We start from the raw sequence: 27,853 nt of genomic DNA on the forward strand, positions 1-27,853 counted from the left end.
TTAAAACTTAAAGCCTTGAAAGCAACGTAAAGAACGTTCTTGTAAGAGAACAATGTATACATGGGGGAAATAATGACTTATTTTTGAAAGTAATTGCACCTCAAATGCAAACTGAATACTTTTATAATTTTCTAAGCCCATGTAAGTAATGCTTCAAGTAGTACATGTATCTTATGAGAAACTCTCATGACTGACAGAACGAACTGTGGTACAATATACAGTATGTATATACTGTGCGGTAAATATAGCAGTATGTAACTAAATATCTCCCAGCTGAAGAGGAAGAAACATGCATAGAATGTGCATGGCCTAAAGGGATTTAAATATCCTGCTTTTCAGTACATACAATAAAGCCCATTGGCTTTATTCAGTATATATTTGTTCTGGTCACATTATTTAAGAGCAATTTTAAAATAGTCATCTGAGCTATAGCATCTTAACAAATTAAATGCATTTTCTCTTGATTCTACTTTGATTATAAGCTATTAACTTAATGTGTAAAAGCACTGATATTATAGTTAATGTATGCGTGGTAACTGTTGAGTCACAGCCTGAATCACTGAATGAGAACCTGGGCAAAGGACTGGGTCAGCCCTGGGCGTACAGGTGAAGGTAATTCAGCTGTGTGACCAGAAGGGTTGGAGCCTGGCCACACATCTCTCTGACCTCATTTAAGAGCTGACTGCCAGTGGGGAAGGATCTCTTCCTGAAGATCTCTTATTGGTGAAGTTTTCCCCTACAAAGCTAGGATTTTCTGATACAGGTGAGCAATCTTCTTCCCTTCCTTTATAGCACCTCTCCATTGTGCTTGCCCTTCCATCATTGCACCTTTGTTGTAAAACTTTCCCATTGTATTGATCTGCCCAATTGCTATAATGTAGAAACAAGAAAACATTTTCTCAAAACGTTATGTGTTTACCTTCAGACCAAATCTTATTGAACACTGATATGAAATACACCTTTTATTACAACAGTGAACAAAAACAGTGAAAGGATAGGCAGTAAGCATTCAGAACAACATAAAGATCTGTGTTCTATTGTAAAGCAAACAAAGTTGATGACAGAACCTTCCTTTGAGATACAGGCAACATAGGACAAGATACCAAAGAAAGAGGAATTAATTCATCCCTCCCTGCAACAGTTTGGAAGAAAGGGTGAGCTGATGAATGCAGCCTTCTCTGGTTCGAGCTCTGGTGCCGGGAGGAGGAAGGGCGGGGGAAAGCCAGGCAGACTCACACTGCGTGCGTGCTTCCGGAAGCACGGCTGAGACGGAGTGAGAGGAAGGGTGGAGCTGGGCTCCCCCGCTCCAGGCACTCACATACAACTCCTTTGCATCTAGCCATCTGGTTAGACTCAAGAAGAGCATCATGATTCAGGAATCTGAAGATCCTGAACTCTCTCAGAACTTAAAATTACATCTCATTCTCCTGGCCTGTTAAATGCTCTCATACTGCCTATCTGAAGAATGCTTCAGATGTTTCTAGTGATGCTTTAAAGTTCTAAACACAAAAATTTGGAGATGGTGCTGGTCTTTAGGTAGAAAAAAAAAAATGCCAATATGCCAAAAGATGGTTACATCCTTCAAGCAACCTTGTTGCTTGTTGCACATTGTAAAATATACTCACATAATAACTTAGCCATAGTCATAGTATCTCTTTTTTACCTGTTCATTACTATGTTTTCCAAGTACTGCTTTATATCAAGTCAGTTGTCCTTTTAAGACAATATTTGTGTGTGTGTGTGTTAGTAGCTTATTTCAGTCCAGTTACTGAATGTTCTAGAGAGAGGAAAATGAAACAAGACTATTGTCACATCTTCTGAAGGTGGTATAAAAATGGTAGTTACAGTAAGCAGGTCCCCCTTCACTGATGTAGCTATGTATAATTCAGTTTAAAATTTTATGTAATTAATGGAGTTCCATAGAATCTCATTACTGGAAAATGTATGTAATATCTAGATCCAAAAAGTGACACAGCATCACAGCCTCTACCAGACCCTCTGCCCCCAAACAGGACCTTGAGGTGTATGATCCCTCTGGGATGTTTATGTTTAAGGCAGGGTGCATTTACACATCGGAAAACCAGAGCTATGTCGGTGGAGGAGAAAGTGGCTGTAGAAAAGGTAAAGGACAAGGCTTAGCTGTAAAGGTCAGAGAAACTCTGTTCTCCATACACATCTCCTGTAATTAGGCACTTGTGCCCTTTAAAAAAAAATTAGTCATTTGTTGAAAATAGAAGCCAAAGACTTACAAAAGTTATTTAATATTCAAAGACAAAATAAGTCTAGTTCCAAACACAAATCCCTTTGTGTAAACATTGTGGGAAGGTGCCGAAGAGCCATGTACACAAAGAGAAGCCATAGAACAATTTGCGTTCCCCAATAACAGGATCATATATGGGCAAACCAAAAGATCAACAAAGATCCCTTGATTGGTAGAAGCAAGTGCAGTGTTATATTTGGTGTCTATGACAATTCTAAGAATAGACAGGAACTTCACTGGAACAGTGTGAAAATTTGTATGTTGAATACATATAATGAGGGTGATTTAGCTTTGGGGTGTGCGTGCTAGGTGGAGAGATCCCCATGTGTTCAGTGTTGTAATAAACTAATGTCAGCTTTCTAAATCATCATTTGGTTTGAAGAGTTTTCTTTGTTATAATTTTCAGTAACAAAATTATGTATTCAATGTCTGTACATCTTACAAACCTGCTGTTCTGCACACATGGAAAAAGCGACTTACAGTGAGAATCAGAATAGAGAAGCAACTCTGGGACAGAGCGGTCTTCATGACTGGGAGATCTGCTGTCAGAAGGTAAGACACCGGTGCACAGCGCTGCAAACATGAGATGAAGACCTCTTCTCACTTCTCTTGCCATTATGTATTCAGTGTATGTTCAGGTGTATATTCAGGCAGAAGGCTTGGTTTCATATCAGATGTTACCTTTAAATCTTCTTTGTCCTTTTTTTTTTTTTTGCTGTTTGTATGTGTAACCTCAGATTCTCACACTGACTATGTAGTGTAAATTTGCAAATAGATATAACAGGTTCTCTTTAATATCCCATGCCAAACTTCTAATCAATTTCAATCAATGTTGGAAATCTGCAGTGCATAAATTGTATTTTGATTCATTATTCAAAGAATCAAAGAAATCAGAACTCTTTTTAGAGGCTTATGTTTATTTTAGAAAATATAAATGTATCTTGTATTTGTAGGTTTTTAACTACTAATTTTTAGCTATCGCTGTAGTATTTCTATGAGGAGTTGTACTTTTTGCTGTCTCTTATGAAACTTTGTGGAAACAAAACTAGGTTTCATAAAACATCTGTTCTCATATTCATCTCTCTGTAAAATATGGTGACCTTCAAAACAGGAACAGTTTTCTAGGTAAACATTTCTTACATTGCATTCTATATTCTATTAGCGTATGTTATTTATGAGACTACTTTAGAATTTTGTTACTGTTGTGTCTGGCTGCTATTCTCAACTTAAGAGCTCTGCAGAAGTGATGATAACATATATTCTTTTTGCTCAGTTGCAAAAATTTCCTGCTTTCCTCTACAGTATGTTAGAGCCCAGGAGATCAGATCCAATTACCAGAATTTTATATAGCTGTTTGTGAGCAGTCCTTCCGTAATTGCTGTTATTCCTACTGATGGAAACCTATTTATGATGTTCTGAATGAGGAAGAAGATACAGTGAGCACAGTCTAATAATCTAAGTTTTGTTCTGTGGCCAGTAGTATGGTGAGGAGACGTGCATTGCATAAATGGATCCAGATGAAAGCTGTGAGTGAGGCACAAAGTCTTCTGGCCCTGGGCTAAGGCAGGACCTGTTTTGTTTCAGGAGGTACACCTAGGCCTCTCTAGAGACAGAGGGAGGTGGCAGACAGCTCTGAAGCATAGGCAGGGGCTTTCTTGGTTTTGAGGCCTTGTGCTAAGGACAAGATGAAGTTGAGAACAGATGGTGTATACAACAAAGTTATCAACATGCTTTCTAAAAACAGAGGAAGTGATCCATGAATACTGGAACAGAACATCCTCACAGAAATCACTGACTGTCCCTTTGCTGGCCATGGAGCCCTGAAGGCCATGCTGATAGCATTCATTGGATTGCTGTAGCTGACAAGGCAGTGCAGGGATGTTGGATCTGCACCTGCACAGATTGAATGGGTGTGCACCTGGGGTGGACAGGCATTGGGGCCTCCAGGAGCTGCTGGTATTAGTCATGGGCATCAGAGGTGATAAAGGCACTTGTAGCTCCCAGACAGCTCTGGCACTGACCAATATTTCGGCTGTGGTTAATGGGACTATTTGCAGTAGTCTGTCAACTGTTCATGGGCTGATTTGGCCCTGTTGCATGACAATTGGGGCGGAGGGACCTGCAGATCTGTGCCCTGGGAAGGGATAATGGAAAAGGATAGAGAGATAGGCCTAAAACAAAACAGCGGCAATGATCTGAGGAAAAACAAATTAATTTAAGAAATAAGATATTGGAATGCAAGATAACACACTGTAATACAATATAATACAATATAATTAGAATTGAAGCTAATAAATTAAAGAGAGTCCAGAAGCCAAAGGCCTTACTCTAATGCTGTGATGAGATGGCACCCACAACAGAGACAAGCAAGACGATTGAACAGGATGTCAGGTGACTTACCAAGCACTCCAAGTCAATCCTTTGCCTGCTGCTGGGGAACACCCCATGTATCCTCTCTGTTTCCTCCCACTCTTCAACATCCTCAAGGCACGAAACACTGTTAGAAAGCAGTAAATAGTCTTTCACCCTCTCAAGCTACTCTGCATGGTGCATGCCTGCATTTCAGCCTCCTGACTCTGGGATGGGTAGCAGAAGAAACCCCCTGAGATTCCAGGTGGAGACAAGACAGTTATGAGACAGTTAAGTCTTCTACTCCATCCAGACTGCCACAAGTCCTTGGGCTAGATAAGTTCCATTCAAGGATGCTGAGGGAGCTGGTGGAGGTGACTGCCAAGCTGTTTTCCACCATCTATCTGTGATTCTGGTCAACTGGAGAGGTCCCAGATGACTGGAGGCTTGCCAGTTTGACTCCCATTGCCAAGAAGGGTCATGAGGAGGATCTAGGGACCTACAGGCCTGTCAGTGTGACCCTGGTGCCAGGGAAGGTTGTGGAACAGATTGAATGTGTGTGCATGTGTGGGACAACCAGGGGATCAGGCCCAGCCAGCATGGCTTCATGAAAGGCAGGTCCTGCTCGACCAACATGATCTCTTTCTATGACTGGGTAATCTGTCACCTGGTGGATGAGATAAAGGCTGTTGCTGATGACCTAGACTTCAGTAAAGTCTTTAATGCTGTCTTCTACAGCGTTCTCCTAGGAAAGCTGGCAGCTCACGGCTTGAACAGGTACACTCTTTTCTGGGTGGAGGGCTGGGCCCAGAGAGTGATGGTGAATGGAGTTATGTCCAGCTGGTTGCTGGTTGTGAGTGGTACTCCCGAGGGGTCGATATTGGTGTCCGTCCTGTTTAATATCTTTATTGATGACCTGGATGAGGGTATTGAACCCTCAGTAACCATCAGTAGGTTTTCAGATGACACCAAGTTGAGTGGACATGTTCATCTGCCTGGGGATAGGAAGGCTCTACAGAGGGGGCTGGGCAAGTTGGATCAGTGTTGAGGACAATTGCATGAGGTTCAACAAGATCCAGTGCTGGATCCTGCACTTTGTCACAACAACCTCATGCAATGCTACAGGCTTGGGGCAGGGTGGCTGGAAAGCTGTGTAGAAGAAAAGGATTTGGGAGTGTCAGCTGATAGCTGGTTCAACAGCCAGCAGTGTGTCCAGGTAGTCAAAGTGGCCAGTGGCATCCTGGCTTGTTTCAGAAATAGTGCTGCCAGTAGGAGCAGGGAGGTGATCGTCCCTCTGTGCTCAGCTATGGTAAGGCCACATCTTGTATGCTGTGTTTTGGGCCACTCACAACATGACATTGAGGAGCTGGAGCTTGTTCAGAGAATAGCAAAACAGTGAAGGATTTGAAGCACAAGTCTTATGGGGAACAGCTGAGGGAACTGGGATTGCTGAGTCTAGAGAATAGGAGGCTCACGGGAGACCTTATTACTGCCTACAAATACCTGAATGGTGGCTATGGTGCAGAGTTGGCCTCTTCTCCTGGTTAACAGTGATAGGACAAGAAGGAATGGCCTCAATTTTCTCCAAGGGAGGTTCAGATTGGATGGTAGAAAATGTTTTTTCTCTGAAAGAGCAGTAAGGTATCGGAAAAGACTAGCCAGGGAGGTGGTGGAGTCATTGTCCCTGGAGGTGTTCAAGAAACGTGTATGTATGGCACATAAATGTGTACACAAGGCACATGGTTTAGTGGGGAAATATTAATGACAGGAGGTAGGTTGGATTAGACCATCTTAAACATTTTTTCCCACCTTAATCATTCTAAGATTCATCCCTCGCACCGACTGGTCAGTGGGCAATTATTGGCTCTGCAGGGCGCTGCATTCTAATTGGCTGCAGCAGCAAAACAGGGCTGGACAAGGCTGCGCAGGGATTGGCTGATCATTGTCTAGGATTGGCCGTGGGCGGGGTCGGCAGTGCTGGTAGGAGGTGGCTGCGGACAGCCGGCAGTTTGGGGCGTGATTGGCTGGAAGGGCTTGAAACAGAGGCGTGCAGTGATGTGTGGCGCTGAGCCGGTGCGGTGCCTGTTCCCCGCCGCCTTCTGCTAAGACCCGCCGGCGGCCCGGCCCTGGGGCAGCAGGCAGGGTCCGTGGCCGTAGCAATGGCTATGATGAAGGGGGCGATGGGCTGCCCGGTGGCTAACATCATGGAGACCTTCAGCTGCACTGTCGCCAACCGCTTCTACCAGCTGCTGGACGACGAATCGGACCCTTTGGACAACCTCTGCGAGGCCGAGCGCCGCCAGCAGCAACGCAAGAACCTCAACAAAGTGGTGGCCCGGCGGGGCAGCCCCGGTGGCAGAGGGGGTACCGCCAAGAGGGAGCCCCAGAAGCAGCGCAAGCAGCTCGGGACGCCCGCGCCGCCGCCGCAGCTCGGTACGGGGCGCCGCGGGGGAGTGGTGGCGTCTCAGCGGCGTGGGTGCGGGTTCGGGCGGCGCTGCCTCGGGTGGTGGCGGTGGGAGTGATGCGATCCAGGCCGAGTGCTGCGGGCACTGGGAGTGTGGCGAGATCCGAGGGAGCTTCCGCGGAGCGAGAGGCGGTCGGACTGCTCCGATGTGAGTCCGGGCCTCCGTGCTGCAGACAGTAAGTGCCGAAACAGGAACTTAAGAAACGCGAGGGAGGAGCGGGAGGCAGCTGCCTGCCTCCGTTCATCTGCTCTAACACTGCTGTGGATGTCCCATCCCTGGAGGCATTCAAGGCCAGGCTGATGGCAGCCCTACCCACTGTGGGGAGTTGGAGCTGGGTGGGCTCTGAAATCCCTTCCAATCCAAGCCATTCTGTAAGTTTTAATACCTTGGGGAAATACATATTAATTGCAATGGAACTATTATTGTTCCATCAAGTTGTTGTCAGTGCTACCACCTCTATTCCTGAAGTTTAATTTTATGCTACTCCAGCAGCAATCACTTGACTTTGTGGGGCCAAATACATGGTAGTTGATATGTGTCTTTGTAGAAGACAATTGTACAGGTTGTTGCTTTTGGCAGTTGTTTTGGACTGTTTTTTTGAGGTACTTCTGAGATGGAAACATGACTGTCAAAAATCTCTGCCTGGAAGATGGACATTCATTTTAGCACCAGGTCTCCTTCATTTTCAGGGTTATTTGCTGTGGTTACCAGCAGAAAGCAGAGGAATCTGTTAGTGAACAGCAGGGCGAAGCTTTGATGAAAAAGTTGTTGTACAAGTGCTATTAGGTGTCCACCAGGACAGTGAAGTATGTGAAAGCCATCTTCACTTCCTACTTCTCCATTGATGTCTTGAGCATACAGGTTCTGAATGCAATCCTCTGTATTACCCCATGACCTGATTGACTGAATATTTTCTGTTACCTTGATAGTAAGGAAACCTTTCTGCAGGTAAAGGCATCAGATGCATGCCTTGTTTTACTTTACTGATAATTTAAGCAGGGAAAAATACTGCTGGCTTTGGTAGTAGGCTTTAGGAAAGTGAATAAGCACCTACCTGAGGAATTATTTCTTATTAGGGAAATAAAAAGTACTTTCTCCTTTAAAAGTGGTTATCCTGAATTTTGAATGCTTATGTGTTTGTGTCTTGGATTCCTTGAGAAATAAGATTGTGTGGTGGAGAGAGGTGAGACCTGGGCCTGCCTGTGTACCTCTGCTATATTCGTCGTCTTGCTTGAATTACATGAAGTTAAGTTGTTGTGCATAATTCAGTTTGAAAACTTCTGGATACCAAAAAAGTTACAGGGGGACTGCTAACTTAATGGGTGAGAATGATTAACTACTGGAAAGATTTATCTTAGCAGCTGAATTTGGCACAAATCTTCTAGCGATGGCTGCATTTCTAGGATATGCTCTTGTTAAATATGTAATAACAAATTACTAAATTCTGGTATTAGTGATTAATCTTATTTTTTCCTCTAAAGTGTAATATCTTTAGTAATTATCAGATCTAGGGCCTGACTCTCTAATTTCATTTCACTGTTTCATAATTAAATACTACAAAGGACCATGTTTGTGTCTGATCAGCTGGATCAGGTTCTGGTATTATGATTCATTGTACCTTGTACAGGTTTATCTAATTACTTGATTGTGTTGCATGTTTGGGTTTCAAAAAGTGTTCAGCTTCACAGTTTTTTATTATTGTATTTCTTGAATACAGTAAGTCTGAAAAAGCAGTCTTTACTGTTAAGACTGCATCTTTTGTGTGACTTCAATTTGTAACCTGTAGAAAGAATTACAGTCATCTGAGAGACTGTTACAGGTGTTGTTTTGAGGTTAGAGTGTCTTCTGTTTGAGGACAACACAACAAGAGGAACTTTGGATGGGAGCTAGACACAACTGCAAAGGCAGTTTGTTTGCCTGAATTGTTTTTAAATCCTTCTGTTGATATACAGTGGCAGGGAGCTGAAAAGGTGTGTTCTTAAAAAAGTACAGTATGTGCTTTCCCAACTCAGATTTCTGTGAAACATGTTTATTAAAAACACTTTTTAGAGAGTTGCCTTGCCTAAATGCTGTTTTATAAGCAACACTAATACTGATAGTAATGCACTGTGATGGCAAAGTGAAAATACACTTCAGTATGTTGGCTGTTCTATTTAACCAACAACTCATAAAAAACGAGCTTTTCCTTAGTGATGTCTGGGTATAGTGTCTGGTACCGTTTAGAGGTGTCTTTCTCAAGTAATAGCTCAGCTGTCTTTTCTGGGGGGGGGAAAAAAAAGCTGGTTTTGAAACAGTTCATTCAGTTCATTACATTTTCAATTTGAATATATTGATTTAGAAGGTAAAGTGATAGGCAACTGAGCCGGTAGACTGGACAGGTGCAATAGCCTCCCAGGGAGCTAGAGATGAAGTGAGTAATAGTGGATGTCTTCTTCAGCTTAATGTAAATCTAGCTGTAGGAAACAAGAGAATCACCTTAAAGAGAGGCTAGATTACACCTAGAAAAGATCAGTATTCAGGTTTTTCATTGCAAAGTTTGTGAGATTTCAAGTAAAAGATCCTCAAAACCCTACTGTGATTTTGCAGGAAAGTTGGTACCAATACATATATACTCTAGCCAGTATATAGAATTGGAGTGTACTAACAGAAGTTGTTGGTAAGCATTCAAAGCATAGCTCAGTTCATTGTAAGTGAAAGACATTGTGGCAACCCTACACAAGAGTACTTATGTGTTACTCTTTCCTGTCTGTCAACCGCAATTCCAATAAGGTTTGTTGGCCTTTGGAATCTTACATGGAAGTTTGAATTGGGACATATATGTAGCAGTAAATTTAAATAGGATAGCTTATGCTATCACAGCTGTCAGATTCTAATTTGGTTTGCTGTTGTAAGCTGAACTGAAAAATTGTGACAGTAATCGATTCAAGGATTACACCATTTATTAGAAGTGTGGTTGCTGCAGCCATTTAGTTTTAATCCACTGCTGTGTGTCTGTCAAACCAGTTGAAGTATTTTTATATGATTTGTATCACAAGTAATCTTCTGCAGTATGTATGGCCATTTATTAGAATCAAAGTGAATAAACTATGCTGAAGCAACGATCTATCTGCTTTATCTGCAACGGTCAGTGCTAGTACTTTTAAGAGGTACTGGGAGTATAACAGAACCACTAGTCTCTTTTAAATGGCTGTTACCTCTTTGTTGTTTCAAGGAGTTCTCTGAGTGTGTGTATGTGGAATAGATGTTAATGCTAAATATGTAGGGAAATTTGTCTTCGTGTTCTTGCAAAGTTATTCTAAATGCTTTTAATAGCTAATGAAAGGCTCAGAAATAAAAATGCACTCTTATGTTGCAATTGCTCATTCAGATCCAATCAAAATAAGTGGTCAAAAATTAAAAGTATTTTTGTTCCCCAAAACTAGGATTTCAGCTTAGAACCAATGCTTGCATAATTGGTGGTATAATTGGGATATACGTATAGCAGACAGTGTATACCATTCTGTATTCTTTACAATTTCAAGCTTTTCAAATTAGTATAATTTAATAAAAAGTTCTCAAACTAATTTCAGAAATTGCCATTTATCCAGATATTTCATCTTAGTTTTGGGAATGAAAAAACATCTTCTTCTGTAAGAATTGAGCTAATCCAAACCTTGAGGAGGGATAATGTATCATTTCAAGTGGTCTGTAGCTTAAAGAAAACCAGTTAAACTTCCTTCTGTGTACAGATATGATTATCCTTATTACATAGCAAGAGGCTTCATCTATCACAATTTTATCTTATTCTCTGAGTGGATTGTTCTTTAGTTTACTTTTATAGATTACATTGCAGACTTCATGCTTGCTAGCCAAGCTTTAAATCAGATCTTTATATGTGGACATTTTCTGTAGAACTAGGAATTCATTTGTATATTAATATTGTGTAATGGAATACGTTTTTGTATATTCTTGCAGCTGAGGCACATTAACCAGGACTACAATTTGTACATTAACCTGTTGAGTTCAGTAACTTCCTCAGCAGCGCAGGTGCTTGTAGAAAAAAGAACACAGTTTCACTGGTCTGAGGCTTATGTTTCTGTAGTTCCTTGATTGTCTTAAATAGAGGACAATTTGGGGAAAACAGGGATGGATGAACTTAATGAATTCTGTTGTTATACAGGATGCATTTGGGTTAAATGGATAACCTCAACTTGTCATTTACAATACACAGTACCTTTGCAATCAGTTTTTTCAACCTCAGCAGTGTCCAAAAAAAAATCCCAGAAAGCTTAAATACATTTTGTCTTGGAATATATTGACATTTTAGAATTAGGTGTAGCCTCTGTATTTGCAGCTTGGGTATCTTTTGTTTAAACTTGATGTCTGGCAGAGTTAAATAGTTATCTTCTCTTTAGAGCTGCAATAGGTGATCCTTATTTTATTGTATGCCATATTTGTGAGCTTAAAGGAGAAATACAGGCTCAGGCTTGAAAATTTAGCTCATCTATCAAGAAATCCATTGATCAACAGCTGATAAATCTGAAATGATCTTTTCGTCATTTATTCTGCAACAGTCTTGGAATTCATGTCTTCCAAAGAAGCTTCTCTGTCTTGTTCTGTAGGACACCAGCAAGATCTTTGACATAAGAACATAAGAAACGATTTTTGTTCTTCATTTTTGTAACTTCATGTGAGAGGGAAAAAAAAAATGCAATTTCTCTAGCTTGTTGTGGTTTTGTTTTTTGTTGTTTTTTGTTGTTTTTTAGATGACTGAAATGTGTCAACAAGAGAGCTAGACTCACTAATCTGAAAGGGAAAGTATATATATTTAAAGACAGTGTCTGGTAAGACTAACTGTTGGGGCATTTAATAGTTGGGGTGGATTTGAGACTGGAGGGTTAAAGCTGAAGTCTGTAAGGTGTAGTTAGCTCACTTAAGTCAACAGTAACTATGATTCAGTTATTGTTAAACTCTTACTAATGTGTGTATGTGTATGTAGGTCAGAAGCAAGCACCTAAACAAGAAGAGTGTGGAGGAAAAGACAATAGCAGAGCAGAGAAACAAGACAAAACTGAATGGAGGCCATCATTCATGGAATACTCATCTTATGAAACAGAAAGTCAAGCAGAACTCACAGTTAAGAGGTATGTATCATGTAGAAGATCATAAGGTGCCTCATAAAAAGGAAAAGTGTATATGGGATGGGAAAGAGAGAGAAAGAGTTAAACTTAAGCAGATATCACAGCCAAAAGTGACTTAAAGTGTTGTTAGTTTGTAGATTTGGTGCAGTACAAATTAGTTATGTCTGGCAGAGCTCCAATTTTGGCTTCCTTGCAGGTTGATATGGAACTGTTTTGTGAAGGCAAAACTAAGAATTGTTAAGATCTGAAAACTTAGCCCTTAGTCTGTAATGTAAATACATTTGGTTACCAAATTTTTTGGGACATCTGGTGCAGATTGTAGAAGTAGAATAAATTTTACAGTTCAAACTGAAACTATACCTTGCTGTACTGCTTGCTACTTAGACAGTGAACACGCAGATTTTGTTTTTGTTCTAAGTACTAGAATAATTCCACAAACTTTTAACAGTGAAGAGTATAGCTCTTCTTACTGTCTGTGAATGTAGGTGATATTTTAAAACTTATTTGCAGTTGCATATGAATCTGAATTTGAGAGTGGAGTTATTACTCAAATCACTGAAGACATGACAGCTTTATAGTGTTTTATTAAACTTCTCTAATATTTCTGTTCATCAGTGGCTAAAGTTGCTATTCCTATTGTGTATAATAATTCTTACTTTAATGCTAAAACTAATACAATTGTACTGTATTATGTAAAGATGTGGATTTAAAAAATTTTACAGTAGCTCCCCTATACTGATATCACAGTTACACAAAGTAAACATAGGATTTTTTTCTCCTTGTACTCCGATTACAAGTCTTTTTAGACCTATTGAGAAATTAGACTATGAAAGGCCAAGAGGTTGTGGAAGAGGAAGAGGTGAAATGCAAGGTAGAGGAAGAGGTGGTGGAATAAACAAAAGTTTGATGGCTTTGACCACAGAGGAAAATGGGAATTTGAAAGACAAAGTGGCAGTGATGAAATATAAGTGTTGAGTGCGCTTATTCTCAGTGAACAATAGAGGTGACATTATGGTAGAATTTCTTGTGTATTCTATGCCTTCCTCTGTAGACAAACTGGCTGTCAAAAAGACAGTTTTAATCTGGGACTCTGCTGGGGGAAAAAAAAGCTCTTAAAGAATGTTCTTTCCTCTTTCTAGCAGAATGAGAACAGATAACATAGAAAGTGGAAGTGGAGCTTGCAACTGGGGAGCAGTTAAATATATGGTGTACAATATATAATTGTGTCCACCATCATCGTCTGGTTCTCACTGTAGGCAGTATTCTGTTCATCAAAGTCTGAATGTTTTTAGGCTAAAGTTGTGCTTTCTATTCATTGTTGTGATTAATGCTGTTCTATAGCTTATTGCACTTATCTCTATTGTTTATACTGAACAGCTGAACTTGTAGCAAAAGTGTGGTGAAAGTTCTTGAATAAAAGCCAGCCAAAATTCAGCTGAGTGGGGACGAAGTTGTCTTTTAACTGAAATGAGTTACGAATTTTTCTAATATTCAAGTAAGTGGGATCTTGTATTTGATATTGCTACAAAATACCAACTACCAGTGAAGCTTTGTCATTGGGCCTAAGATTTTATGTTGCAAAGCTGTAGTACAGTTTTGTGTGGTCCAGCGGTGCTTAGCTGGCTGCACCACTGAAGAATATTTCAGAGCATGCCAGGATCAGTAACAGAGTGTGACTTTTTATTTAGTGGTCAAAAAGATGAAAAAACTTAGGAACTTCAGTTGTCTACTTCATTCATTGATATGTATTTGGATTACCAAAAACTTTGTTGGGAAAGTCTGCTTTTGTCTATGTGCAGTTGGTTAAGTATTCCAGCTTTTCAAAACAAGTGATCATCTGTGTAAATATGGTTTTATCTAATTGTGCAAAACTAGCTTGTCTAATATACTGAAGATGGAGTGAACTGTGTAAGGCTCAAGAAAGTGAAGTTCAGTTTTATTTTTGCCTTCAGTCTTCCCTGATAACTGCTTGCCTCCTCGAAGCTATGCTAAAGTATCTGGAAGGCAGGAAGGTGATCTGGGAGAACCAGTATGCAAATCCTACTTGACCAACCTAGTGGCCTTCTCTGATTGTGTCACTGCAGTGTTCAGTGGACAAAGAACTGGCTGCAGGATTGAGTCCAAAGAGTGGTGGTCAGTGGCTCAGTGTCTGGATGGAGACTGGTAATGAGTGATGTCCTCCCGGGGTCGGTGCTGGGACCAATGCTCTTTAGTATCTTCATCAGTGATATTGATAGTGGGGTTGAGTGCACCCTCAGCAAGTTTGCTGATGACACCAAGCTGTGGGGGGCTGTTGACTCACCAGAGGGATGGGATACCACCCAGAAGGACCTAAACAGGTTTGAGCAGTGAGCCCAGGAGAACATCATGAAGTTCAGTAAATCCAAATTCAAGATCCTGCACCTGGGTTGAAGCAACCCCCATTACCAATACAAGTCAAGGGATGAAATGATTGAGTGCCGTCCTGCTGAAATAGACCTGGGGGTACTGGTGGATGGGAAGCTGGACATGAGCCAACGGTGTGCCCTTGCAGCCCAGAAAGCAGAGCTGATAGTGGCCTTTCAGTATTTAAAGGGCAACTACAGGGAAGGAGACAGACTCTAGAAGGTCTGTGGAAACAGAACAGGGGAAATGGTTTCAAGCACAGAGAAGGCAGGTGTAGGTTAGAGATAAGGAAAAAATCTTTTACAGTGAGGGTGGTTAGGTACTGGAACAGATTACCCATTGATGTGGTTGTTGCCCCATTCCTGGAAACTCTAATGGCGAAGCTGGATAAGGCCCTGGGCAACCTTATCTAGCTGTGTTGTTGCTGTTCATTGCAGGGGATTTGGACTACATGTCCCTTCCAACTCTGAGGATTCTGAGATCCTGCTTATTTCCCCTAGCTGTTTTTTTTGTTTTTTTTTCTGTTCAGTAGTATTACTACTTAAGGTACAAGTGCAGATATCAAAGCTTTCTTGTGATGTGTCATGTATGGTGGAAGTGTGATTAAATTGGGATTGTCTAAACAATTCTAGAAGTGTATCTGTACCTTAATTGTTAATGATTCATTGAAGCTACAAGGTTTTTGTTGTTGTTATTTTTTTTATATTTTTAATACGCATACTTACCAGTGGAATGAAAATAAGTATGCTACTGGTTTTATTTGGCCAGTGAAGTATTACAGAAAATGTAAACTTCTAAGATAAAATATGAACTCTACTGTTTCAATAGTGGAAAATAAAAACCACAAGCATCAGAGATACACTGTTGTCAAGTACTGGTATTCATAATTGGGTTATTGTCTTCATGCATCTTTGAATAAAAGTACATGAAAACTGTTTTTTCCAGTTCTTTTCATTTTGTTAGTCCATACAGTCACTTAGATGAACTTTTTTCTTATGATTCTGGGGTTTTGTTTCTTTTGTTTTTTTTTCCCCTTTCCAACAAATTTTGCCAAATACATCATGTTTAGACCTGCAGGGTTTTTCCTAATATGACTTACAAAGAGTGTATGTTTTCTGTTTACTATTCTAGTGAGGTGAAACTGCTCCAATGGAAGCAACTGCAAAAACAGCTAAGTCTCCAGAGATGTCTGAAGGAGAATCTCTAAACAAGTATAGCTGACTAAAATAATTATTTCTAAATGCAAAGGAAACAGTTTACTGTTACCGACATTCTTGACTTGTACTGGGAAACATACTTGAAATTTGAACTGTGAAGTTTTGCTACTGCAGATATTTTAAAAAAGAAACTTTCTCTATACTTTTGTCTAAAAAAGGAGTTCTTAAGTATTAGAAAAGCTTAATTATGCAGCTGCAGTTTTGAATGACCCACTGATGCTTACATTCCTAATGCGTGATGATGATTTAATGAGGGACTGTGCATTGCGTTACACTTTTGACTTGGGAAATGAATAAAAATTACTCTGCTTTATTGAAGTAGTAGAGTACTTCAGAAGTAATTTTTTCTTTTTTTTTTTTTTTAAAAAAAAAAGGTATTCATGATACCTGTGCAGTCACACAAACACAATTGAAGAACACTTAAGATAAAATTCTCTAAGTTAGTTATTCATCAGTCACTAATAATGTACAGAGGACCTTTATAGAACCTGAAAAACTTGCATGAAATGGTCTTGCAGTGAGCCCTAAAAGTAGACTTTGCCTTTTGCTTTCTGACTTTAAGACTTATCAGTCTTCATGGAAAATTTGTTTTAGATGAAATAAGTGCTTTAGCTTAAAGTAACTGGACAATCTTGTCCAAGAAAGAGAATTCAAAGAATGAGCAAATAGCACGTTGTGAATATCTCTTAAACTGTGGAAAGTGACAGAATGTCAGTGCCCTCTTCTATTGTTATGAAGCCTTTTTTGTCCAACGGTGCAACTTGTTTTTAATTAAGTTGGTTCATTTTTTAACTTGAGTAGGCTGCAAATACTATTTTATATATTCAGTTTATATAAACCTGTTAGAAGCTGAGTTGGCACAACTTTTTTTTTTTTTAATTTAAAACTCGAATATACAGATAAGCCTTTTTATATATGACAAAATCTAAGAAGCTGAGTGATGACAGGATTTCTAGAAAGGTTTTTCAAAGTGGTCTTAAGTCAGATGGCTAATGTAGATAAGTACAATGCAATTTTGACAGATTTATTTAGTTAAACAGGAGAGCAGCTCTTAAACACTTTTTGTCAGTTACTGGCGCCTTTAGTTTTTTCAGGCTTGTACCAGTTTATCCATCACTGTAGCAGTAAACAAGCCCAGCAATTTAAGCTCTTTGTAGTTATGTCCTGACATTACTTCCATGTAGAACATAAGACTTCAAGTTTATGTCTTGGCAAAGGCATCTGACAGAATCTGCCATTTGTTTTTTTACAGAAATCTCAGAAGCCAGTAGGGAGTCAAAAAGATTGAGTGCTTTTACTGCTTATCTTATTTTTAAACATTTAATTTGGAAAAATGCTGAATTCAGTAAAATGCAGAAAAGCAAGTAAAGTGCAAGAACAAAACTGCTTAACATAATCTTTTCAATGTAGTAAATATTATTCTGGAAACTCACAAATCTGTATGCAAAATGCATGTTATATATCATAGAATTTCTTAGGTTGGAAAAAACCTTAAAGATCATCAAACCCAACCACAACCTAACCATATTACCATAACTCTAACAATGTTGCTCTAAATCATGTCCCTGAGCACCACATCCAAAAGGATTTTAAACACATCTGGGGATGGCAACTCAACCACCTCATTAGAGAACCTATTCCAGTGCCTAACAACCCTTTCTGTAAAAAATTTTGTCCTGATATCCAACCTAAATCTATACCTCATTGCAAGTATCTTTGAAAGTAATGTCATTTTGGTGACTTCACATCTTTTAAGATAAGGTGTAAATAGTACATATGTAATTAGGGAAGGTTGTATTACTTAAGAAGGGATTTCTTAATGTGGAAAATATGTTATTTTTCAAATATTTAAAAGCAAAAGCTGTTGGGATATGGTTTTCTGATGTGACGTGCTTCAAAATTTACCTAAAGGATTTATCTGCTTAGGTTGCCTCTGCTTTACAGAGTTGCTGTCAACTGGCAGGTAGCATACACCAGTAGAAGATTTTAACCAGATTATATTCTGCTCTCCCTAGAGCCTCAGCCCTGTGGGAGTAGGAGTGTGTGTCCAAGTTACTGCTAGGGTTTTTCTCATTTTGACTTGTAAATACAGGAGTCACAGAATCACAGAATTGTAGTGGTTGGAAGGGACTTCTAGAGATTGAGTCCAACCCCCCTGCCAAAGCAGGCTTCGCAGACCAGGCTGCACAAACAGGTCTTCTCTGGAGACTCCACAACCTCCCTGGGCAGCCTGTTCCAGTGCTCTGTCACTCGCACCATAAAGAAGTTCTTTTGCATATTGGTGTGGAACTTTCTATGCTCCAGTGTATGGCCATTTCCCCTTATCGTGTCCCCACAGAGCACTGAAAAGAGGCTGGCCATGTCTCCCACACTTAAGATACTTACAGAGGGAGAGGATCACCTTCTTGTATTGAGACAGATTAAAAAACAAAAACAAAACAAAAAAAACCACCCCAAACTTGATTTTGTTTCTTCTCTCATTCTCTTCCCTGGTGTGATTTACCAGTGATTTACCATTTTAGAAAGTAGTTATAGTCCTGGCAATTGTGAAAAATTTATTCAAGTGGAGATACTGCATAGCTTTATGGTTTGGTACTGGCTAACTTCACTGCATCTCTGGGAAGACTTCTACGAGCTTGTATAATCTAAAAGGTCTTTGCCTTTAGCTCTGTGTCTGTGTTGCTATTCTTAATTCCATTTGCAAAGTATTGCAGGACAAGAATGTATTTAATACTTGCATAATGTAAATTATTTCTTGCTATGTCTTTGTATTTCCTTTAAGTCTGAACAACATCAATATACGGTGCATATAGTATCACAAATTACATACTAGTAATTTTTTTTTGCTGCAGCTAACGTGTATAAAATATAAGTACTATTGCTATATAAGCTGTCCTCACAGATACTTTCTGTTGAACTTGTCTTCACAGTCTGAACAATTGAACAAATGTGTGTTAGTTGGTAATTCAGATAAATGGATTTTTATTTTTGCTCAGTGCAGCACATAGTCATCTAACCAATTCCTGTGAAAGGTATTTGTGGAGTTAGTATTTATTCTGTGATGTTTTCTTCCATTTCTTCACACAAAACCCATCTCCCTTTTTGTTGGATATGTGTATCCATCTGATCTTTTAAGGAAAAATTCCAAATTTGTCCTCAAGTGTACAGTCTTATTCAGTTCTTTTGTTTCTTAATTTTGACATAAAGCCAGTCCAAATCTTTATAAGTATTTTATGTAATGCTTTTCTTCTCTAGTTAACTTGTATAATGCAAATTGGTCTTACGTTATCTCTTGATGGTCTTTCTAATGCTTTGGAATTAAATGTTGTTTTTCTTTTATCTCCCAAGTATCTTGCTCTGCTCATCATGGCCACACAACAATCTATTCATTTTTAGCATTATGTAAGTTTCTCCCTCAGCCCATCTTTAAAGACTTTCCTGTAGATCATGTATTTTAGACTTCATATGTCTTACTGTTCTCTTCTGGACTCTTTAGACATTCCCACATGGAAGACACTCACTTCAGAGTTTGGTCCATCCTAGTAGCAGTGATGTCTTTTCCAAACAAGGATTCAAGTGTGTTGTTCTAATATTTTGCTGGTAGGAAGTCAACAGGTGCTGTTGATTGGAGGTTGTTTGTCTGAGTTATCTGCAGTAATCTTGCACAGGTTAGGTAGGAGAGAGTTCATATTTCCGAGCTTTTTTTCTTGCCAGTGTTTCTGTGTTGGGGGAGCTGACACTTTTGAAGCATTTTTGCTGCTTTGGAATTCCTAGTGTTTTGTTGAGGATTTTGTTTTTTTCTTTTGTTTGCTTTCATATCACTTACTCTCTTTATTAAATGTCTCTTTAGGATCTTTAGGAAATGGGGTAAATGCATTACTTCTCACAGTGCAAACAGTATCACAGAGTTGACCTTAAAGCTCTGCTTGAATGCATGTGTTTCTTTTTCAGATTGAAAGACTGATAACTAATACTTAAGTACTTGTTGCAGCTGTTTTTCTTCTATCTGCAGTTCTCATTGAGGACTGACACAGTGGAAAAAGGGAGAGAAGGACGAAATACTTCCTAGTGTTCAGAAACACAGTTCACTGATTCTGTTTTGACATACTGACTTAGGAATGACTTAATAGACAACATTATTATAAGCTTTCTTTCTCTTTTTTTCTTTGTCTCTGGGTGTCTGCATGTTGTCAGAACACTCACAACAAATGTATATGCTTCCAGCATGCTTGCACAACATCAGAGATGAAATGCGCTGTTTGCTGTCACTTAATTATGCTTCTGTCCGTGATAAAGTGTAGAGGAGTGATTTTTTTTTACATGATCCTATAGTGATGAAATGAGGGAAAATGGATTTAAACTGAAAGAGAGGAGGTTTAGGTTAGATGTTAGGAAAATTAATTCTATTCAGAGGGCAGTGAGGCACTGGAACAGGCTGCCTGGAGAAGCTGTGGATGCTCTGTCTCTGAGTTCAGGGCTAGATTGAATGGGGCCCTTTGAAGCCTGATCTGGTGGTGGCAGCCATGCCCATTGCAGGGAGTTTCGATCTCAGTGATCTCCAAGGTCTCTTCCAATCCAAGCCATTTCAAGAAAGTGAATTTCCAAATTGCACCTAAACAACTGCATTTTTATATTAAAAAAATTTGCTCTTGGTAATCAGCATTTGATAGAAAAAATATGAAACCTGGGATCCAATGAAAGGAAGGAAAGCTATATTTCTCCTATGAGAAGGGACCTAATGAAAAGGTTTCCTGGAATAATCAGTGTTAGGAAAATGCTTAACGAACATCAACTTCTTTTGCTATGTGTAATAGCTTTGGGCGGGAGAAGGATGGATCAGATTTTAAGGATCTGGGAATCAACAGATACACTGTAGTTTATAGTGTTTAATGTAGTTTACAGTGTCCTGTAGTTTATAGTGTTTGGTTATTTTAACAATTATGATTGAACGAGTTGTACTTCCTGCATTTGTCTCTGTTTAGGAGGGAATAGTTTTCTGCTGATAACTTAAATGGTACGTTCTGTGAGTGTACTGTAAGCAGCAAGTGGTTCTGTTTAAAACAGTTATAGCATTTTCCTGGTGCTGGCATAAAGAATAGTCAAACGATATGTTGAGAAGGTCTTAGTCTTAGACATTGTCAAAATCAAAAAGATCAAAAATAAGCAAAGCTGATTGATCTGCTTGCATTTTCCTTTAGCATATCAGCATTATTGTGCTTTGTGACAAATTGAAACTGTACTAGGTTTAATCTGTCTGTTTTAGGCAGGTGGTAGACACTGCCCCTGTGTAACCTGACAAATCAAAGAAGCAGTGTGTGAATATTAGACCTCACAACTGTGGCTGTATTTGCTAAAAGTAGATTCACTGTTGAAACAGAGTTGAGAATATCCTAGACAAAAAGGCAGAGTGATTTGTTGTAGAATCTGCAATGCTTCAACTTACAGTAAGACTGGATAAATACCAGAACTTAGTCCAATAGCTGGGAGGAAATTCTTGCTTGTAAGACTAATTTCATGCAGGCCATAGGTGTATTTTACAAGTTAGGTTAATGTAAAAGTCATACACCAAGTTACTACGGCTTGTAAGTAAAATTGAGGACTGTAATTTGGTGAGAAACATTCCATGTGTTCTGTTTACTATACTTACTTTAGAGATTAATGTTCTCTTTCATCCTGGCATGTTATAAGCTAATGGGTTTTACTTTACAACTACAAACCCTTAGAGTTGCTGAAGGAAAGCCAATGGAAGAAGTAGTTCAAGAAATGACGTTAGATGAGTGGAAAAATCTTCAGCAACAGAATCGACCGAAGCATGAATTCAACATCCGGAGGCCAGAATCCACTGTTCCTTCCAAAGCAGTGGTGATTCACAAGTCAAAATATAGCAATGATGTAAGCATTACCTGTGGAATTCTGTAAACTTTGCTTTATGCTGAGGAAACTCTCCTTGTTTTCCACTAGTTTTAGTATAATCTGAACCCAAAATAGTATCTGAACTTTGTTACTGTAATCACGTATGTGCCTTAAAGTTTGCCTGACACTTATTGTCTGTTCATTTTTCTCTCAGGTCAAAATAGGTGTATATTTTATATGCAGGCATGTAATACATTAAGTTGTTCTGTTTTAAAATGTATATTCTTAGCAATATAAAACTTGTTTCCTTATTGCTGCCACACATGTAGATCTCCAGTAGTGCCACAAGAGAAACTTGTCTTATAAAGACTTCTTATCCTACCTTGGAACCTGTATTTAGCTAAACTATCAGTACATGTTTGCACGGATATGGCATCTATTTTGGCATCTGTTAGTCTGGATGCTAAGTGTCAATTTTCTCATCTGTTCTGGACCCCATTGTGCACTTGGATTACATACTTTTTTCCAGTGTTATGGTCCTATTTCTTAAAAGAACTCTGGAAACCTTCTTCTATAGTGATATACTTTCTCCCCACTTTTCCCATTTTTTTTTTCCATGGTGTCTGTCGGGCTACGTTTCAGGAAGCACTTCTGTTAATATGATTGGGAAGTGCTGAGGAGAAGCATGAGAATTTGCTTATATTCCTGCTAGCTTAGATTGTAGATTTTGAGGGTCGCAAAAGTATATGTATGTCCTTGTAACCTAGCATGATGAAACTGTGATCCTTGATTAAGGTCTGTGTGCATGTATGCAATACACATTGTATTCTTTGTCTACTCATAACACTGAAACATGCAGCTTTTTTTTGTGAGTCATAATCACTGTAGGTCACTGAGTTCTTCTTGGTACAGACAAATACAGAAGCTGCTTGCATCCTTTTTAGCATGGCTTTTGGTGCTCATGGATACCATTGCCCTTTCCTTTGGGATGAGAGGATGCACTGGGGAGAATAACTTTCACAAGTTCTGAAAGTATGAGAAATGCATGCTGTTCTTATTGCTCCTAAACTTTCTTGGCTGGCAATACCAAGTGACCTTGTCAAAATGAATGTAAAAGAGATACAGAAACTGCATAACAAAGACAAAAGTGTTTTAAAATGAGAGATTCTTTACAGTATGGGATGAGTTTACAGATATGTTAACTTCAGTGCATGTTAAAATTGTGGTGGGAAGCAATCTTAAATACACTAGGAACTAGGAATATTGAGAGTTAAAAGAGAATCTCATAGTTACAGACAAATATATTAAATATATATATATTGGCTAGTAACCAAATGCTGTGGTTTCTGTCCTTTTAACCATTAGCTGAAGGTAATTGTAGGAGTAAGTAGGTTAGGCCTGATTCTCTGGTTCCTTAGGGAAGCCTTATAGATTATATTGCTGCAAAGTTCAATATTGTGGAGCTATACAGTATGGCAGACCTTGCTTCAAGGACTCTCTGAGCAAACAAAGCTATCCCAGGTATCTGGGAGGCTGCAACTGTCTCACTTCTGTTCAAATGCTGTGCAAGTTGAGGCCTGTCTCCTATTCCAGATGTCATCTTAATTTTTTTTTGCTGCTTATTTTGTAATACGTGTGTATGTAAATGTGTCAGGGAGGGTAGAAGGCTGTATATGGAAATTACGAGCCTTAATCACACGTTTTTTCTAGATACAAAAGGGAGAGCTTGAAGATGATTATCAGATTTTTCGAAAGGCAGTGAATGATATAACATCTCAGCTTGATATCAACTTTGGGAGTCTTTCTCGCCCTGGCCGTGGATCAAGAGGAGCACGAGGTTGTGGCCGTGGCAGACAAGTTGAGGAGACACGATCTCAACCAGAAGTAATGGTAAAGTTTTCTGTAGGTTTTGTTTGCTTGGCAACATTTTTTGGTGGTAATTGTCCTTTCCCTCTTCCCCCTCTATTCTGGAGGGGTTTCTAGAGTAAGAGACTTGTTTCTGTTACCCACCTCACAGTATGTTGGCCTGGTTATTTTCAGTTCCTGACCCATACCAAGTTGCTTAAAGTGAAATATTGATTCTGGCTGAAGAGCTCTAACACATATGTTTCTGATGGCTGGATTACCAGCTGCTGTGATGTTAACTAGAGGAAAGGATGCAGTGAACATTTCTTTCCTCATTGAATGTTTGATATAAATTAGGAAGTTATTAACATGACGAAGACTTACTATATAGCAAGAAATTTCAGTTCTGTATAGAATCATAGAGTCCTCAGAGAGTTGAATGAAGCTCTGAAGGCCATGTAGTCCAACTCCCTTGCAGTGAACAGGGACAACACATCTAGATCAGGTTGCCCAGGGTCTTATCCGGCTTTGTCTTTAGATTCTCCAGGCACAGGGCATCAACCATATCACTGCGCAACTTGTTCCAGTGCTTCATCATCCTCATGTAGATTTTATTCCTTATCTCTAACCTAAATCTACCCTCCCTGAGGGTAAAAGAGAAAAGAGATAGAGCTGTAACTTCATAGAAAAGTTTCATCAAGGTTAGGTTCTTTGTGGCTTAAATAGCATGTAAACGGCTCAGACAATAATTTAAAAGATAAAATTTTCATGCTTCCATTTATTTTTTGCCAGCACTAACTATTCATTTAAACACCTACTCTGTCAGAGGAGCTGATACTGACATTGTAGACTCTGTTTTTAAAACTGCCAGACCTTTAGTCTCTCTGTACCAGTGGACATTCCAGTAGGTGAATGGGACATGTGCAAATAAACTCTAATTATAACAGCATCTTTAATTCAGCCCAAATTTAATTACTTTCTAAAGTGTTGATCTAAAGAACTTCCACTGGCTTTTTAGGAAGAAAAAAAGAAAAATCTGCTTACCTAAAAAAAAAAATTATACCTTTATTCTTCGTAATCACCAAAGTTGCAGTTAGTTGTATCTAAAGCAGTAAAACGGTTACATTAGGGAACTTACAAAGTGGTATGGAAAAGATTTTGTGTTTGCTTCATCTGAATGAAAAAGGCTTTTTGTATCACAAACTACAGACTATTCAGTAGCCTTAGAAAGTTTAAAAAAAAAACAAAAACAAAAACAACAAACAATAATGTTTCTTCTAAAAAAAGTTGTGGGTGAGATTGTTGCACTTTCCCTATCCCACCTTAATACTACAAAATATGGTCCTACTCAGTATTATAAATATGTTCATGTTGTATCAATTATAGTAGTCATAATTTCTCAGATAAAATTAGTATTTCTGTGGTAGAGATGATTATGAAGCATTTACTTTAAATAAAACAATGGATTTTTTCAGGGTAAATACATACTTATATGTAGCTTTCAGATGCTTTAAAATCTATTCACTTCTGTAAAGCTTCCTTTCTCACTCCATAGGTGCAAATTGTTGCTCCAAATCCAGATGATCCTGAAGATTTTCCTGCTTTAAGAAATATCATGAATGGTGTTATCAACGGAGCTTTGGTGCAGCTCTAAAGAAACCAGTTCTGTACTGGTGCGGAGGAAAAAAAAAGTCCAAGTCTACTGGAAAAGCTGTTCTGGTTGATGGGTTTTTGTTTTTTTTTCATGTGTGAAATGTTTGAACACATTAATGGAAGCGAGTTCTGGAGACAGCAGTGGTCTGGAATTCTGTTATAGGGCCTAGTGCCTGCCTCCATTTGTGAAAGCTGTATGAAGGATTGCAGTACTCAAGTATAAGGCTTTGAATGAACATCAAGAGTACAGTGCTTAAAAATGTAGAGACTATGTCAAGTTCTTCCTGGCAGCTTAGTGAAACTGTATGACATGGTTTGCCATCAGGAGTCTGTTTCATTTTGAGATATGAAAGCTACTTTCTGTTTCTTTGGTTGAAGTGTATTTTACACATTTACAAGTTGCAGTTCTTGAGAGTTTGGCAAATAAAACACAGTGCTTACTGGTTTGAGTTTGAGGTATTATTTTTATGAGTCAGAGACTGAAGCCTCTGCTGTTTGGCAACAAAGAGCTGATCTTACGTGCCTGAAAAATATCCCTGAACAGAAATGATTTTAAGACAGCAGCTTGGTTGCTTTTAACAGGTAACTTTAACAAGTGTTTGTTCAGTGAGGAAAATGCTATTTGCAGCTATTGTCAGTGAAATAAAATAATTTTGAAGTAAAGACAGAACTAAGTCATTAAAGAAGAAATTTGTTTACTGCATGAGAAACTACAAACTAAAATAGTAAATATCTCAAGTTGGAAGGAGCCCACAGTGATCACTGAGTTCAGCTCCTGCCTCTACCCAGGACCACTCAGAATTCAAGCCCTGTGTCTGAGAGCAGTGTCCAAGCACCTTTTGAAATCCATCAACTTGGGCCCATGATGTTGGGGAACCTGTTCCAGTGCCTGATCACCCTCTCATGAAGAACCTTTTCCTAATACCCACTCTAACCCTTCACTGACATAGCTATGTTTCTTGCCTTAACAAATAGTTTGTGTGGCATGGAAGATGAGATGGCCTTGTCCTTTCCTTGCAGTCCTCCTGTTTCTGAACCTGAGCCAAATAACCTCAACTGCAGCTTGAAACTTACTCCTTAACTCTGGCTATTCTTCTAGAATATTTTTGAGTAGTTCTGCCAAAAATGGCTATTTGATGTTTGTGAAACATAAATTATTCTTGATGAGAGACTTTGTGTCTCTCATTATACCTTTTCTACTCTTGTGTCTTGACATAGATGGCTTCTCTTTCCGTATTGTTAAAATCTTTGACAGTTGTTCCCTATTGTTCTGGAACACTGTATTGCAGCACTCCATGCCATGTTGAACTGCAGCATAAGGACACTTGGATGATGCTACTCCAATAAGTATTAAACTTAGAATTTCATTCAAGTTTTCCTTCAAATTTCTAGATTTCATACAAATATGAAGATGATATTCCACTGTGACCCACACACATAATCCTCCTTTTAATGTTAAATTTTTTATAATTGTGGAACTTCCTTTTGGAGGGCTCTGACTGCATCTGTGTTTTTGCTTGCAATTATTTCGATCATTACAGAGATATTTACTAATGTTTTTTTTTCCAATTTACTGACTCCTACCCCCAGGACAAACCATCTGGCAAAACAGTGAAATGCAGTGCTACTTTCAGTTGGGGAATTATTTCTTTTGCTTCTTTTCAGGAAGGTTGTATTTGTTCCTCACTTTGCAGATTAATAGTTACTGTAGGGACTGTAGTTGCTGGAGTGCAAATTTGGCAGTAGTACTTTTCTATGTCCACATATCCAATACTAGCTTCTTTTTGGGGGACCATCCAACTGCTGTACTTCCTTCCTATAGTTGAGACATGCCTTGAATAATTTCCTACAAAAAAAAAAAAAAAAAAAAAAAAGGATAGTTTAAGCAATCTAGTTTATTTTGAATGTTTGGGAATTGCACCTTTGTATGCACATATATTATTTTTCATTTAGTACTGGGGTATTTATTTCCCACTTGAGAATTTCTGATTTTTCATCTGTATCAAATGTTTTTTACCATTAAGTGTATCCAAAAGACATGAGAAGGAATAGGGGTGCTAGTTAAAGGCACTGTTTTCTCTGAGTGTTCTGGAAAGTGAGGAGAAACCATGCAACTGCTCTTAATGGCTCTTTTAGCCATTAAGGCAATGTGATGTGTTTATTTTCTTCCCAAGACCAAAGCCATCTCATATCAATAATTGACGTTGTGAAATTTGACAAAATCACAACTTCCTCCGCTTACCCAATTGACCCCTGGGGGATACCACTCATAGCCAGTCTGAATCTAGACAGATATAATCAATTGGATTCTTACAACATGCTTAAGCCATTCCTTTTTTAGTTTTGCATAGCTGTCACAGGAACATGTGTATATATAGGCACATTCATACAAGGAGTAATGTATTCACACGCACAAATGCAATGTTGATAATAATGTAATGTTGACCAACCACTGAACATGCTCCAAGGTTATCTACAGAAAGTGTCCATTCATATATGTCACTGAGTGAACAGGCATAGAATTAGAGATCTTCTCTTTCAGTAACCAGCTGGGCAAGCATGGAACAATTTGTGGGGTGGGATCTTCAGTCTTTGGACTCAAGAAAGTAACAACTGCCACTCTTCAACTCTGCTACTCAGAATTACATAAAACCTGCAGGCGTTACCTGTCCACAAACACCTTTTTGAGGATATGATGCAACAAAT

The 27,853-nt window shown here is 39.0% G+C and overlaps 2 protein-coding genes across 2 annotated transcripts in view; both read left to right on the top strand.

The window, feature by feature from the left end:
- LOC125687389 (uncharacterized) overlaps positions 1-27,853 on the top strand; it is a 212,963-nt gene that overhangs the window by 102,332 nt on the left and 82,778 nt on the right. The window lies entirely within an intron of this gene.
- On the top strand, positions 6,607-26,390 carry HABP4 (hyaluronan binding protein 4). Its single transcript, XM_048932213.1, has 5 exons — positions 6,607-7,042; positions 12,053-12,197; positions 21,520-21,688; positions 23,360-23,539; positions 25,050-26,390. Exons 1-5 carry the CDS (start codon positions 6,769-6,771, stop codon positions 25,146-25,148), a joined length of 867 nt encoding a protein of 288 aa, XP_048788170.1. The 5' UTR covers positions 6,607-6,768; the 3' UTR covers positions 25,149-26,390.

This window comes from Lagopus muta, chromosome Z, assembly GCF_023343835.1.
Source record: "Lagopus muta isolate bLagMut1 chromosome Z, bLagMut1 primary, whole genome shotgun sequence".
Classification (NCBI taxonomy): Eukaryota; Metazoa; Chordata; class Aves; order Galliformes; family Phasianidae; genus Lagopus; species Lagopus muta.

What these genes read in the sequence shown, in the direction of transcription:
- HABP4 (XM_048932213.1), top strand. Translation starts at nt 6,769, where the DNA reads ATGGCTATGATGAAGGGGGCGATGGGCTGCCCGGTGGCTAACATCATG. An exon ending in GCAGAACTCACAGTTAAGAG is followed by an intron (nt 12,198 to 21,519) that starts GTATGTATCATG and finishes ACAAACCCTTAG; the next exon opens with AGTTGCTGAAGGAAAGCCAA. An exon ending in GATCTCAACCAGAAGTAATG is followed by an intron (nt 23,540 to 25,049) that starts GTAAAGTTTTCT and finishes CTCACTCCATAG; the next exon opens with GTGCAAATTGTTGCTCCAAA.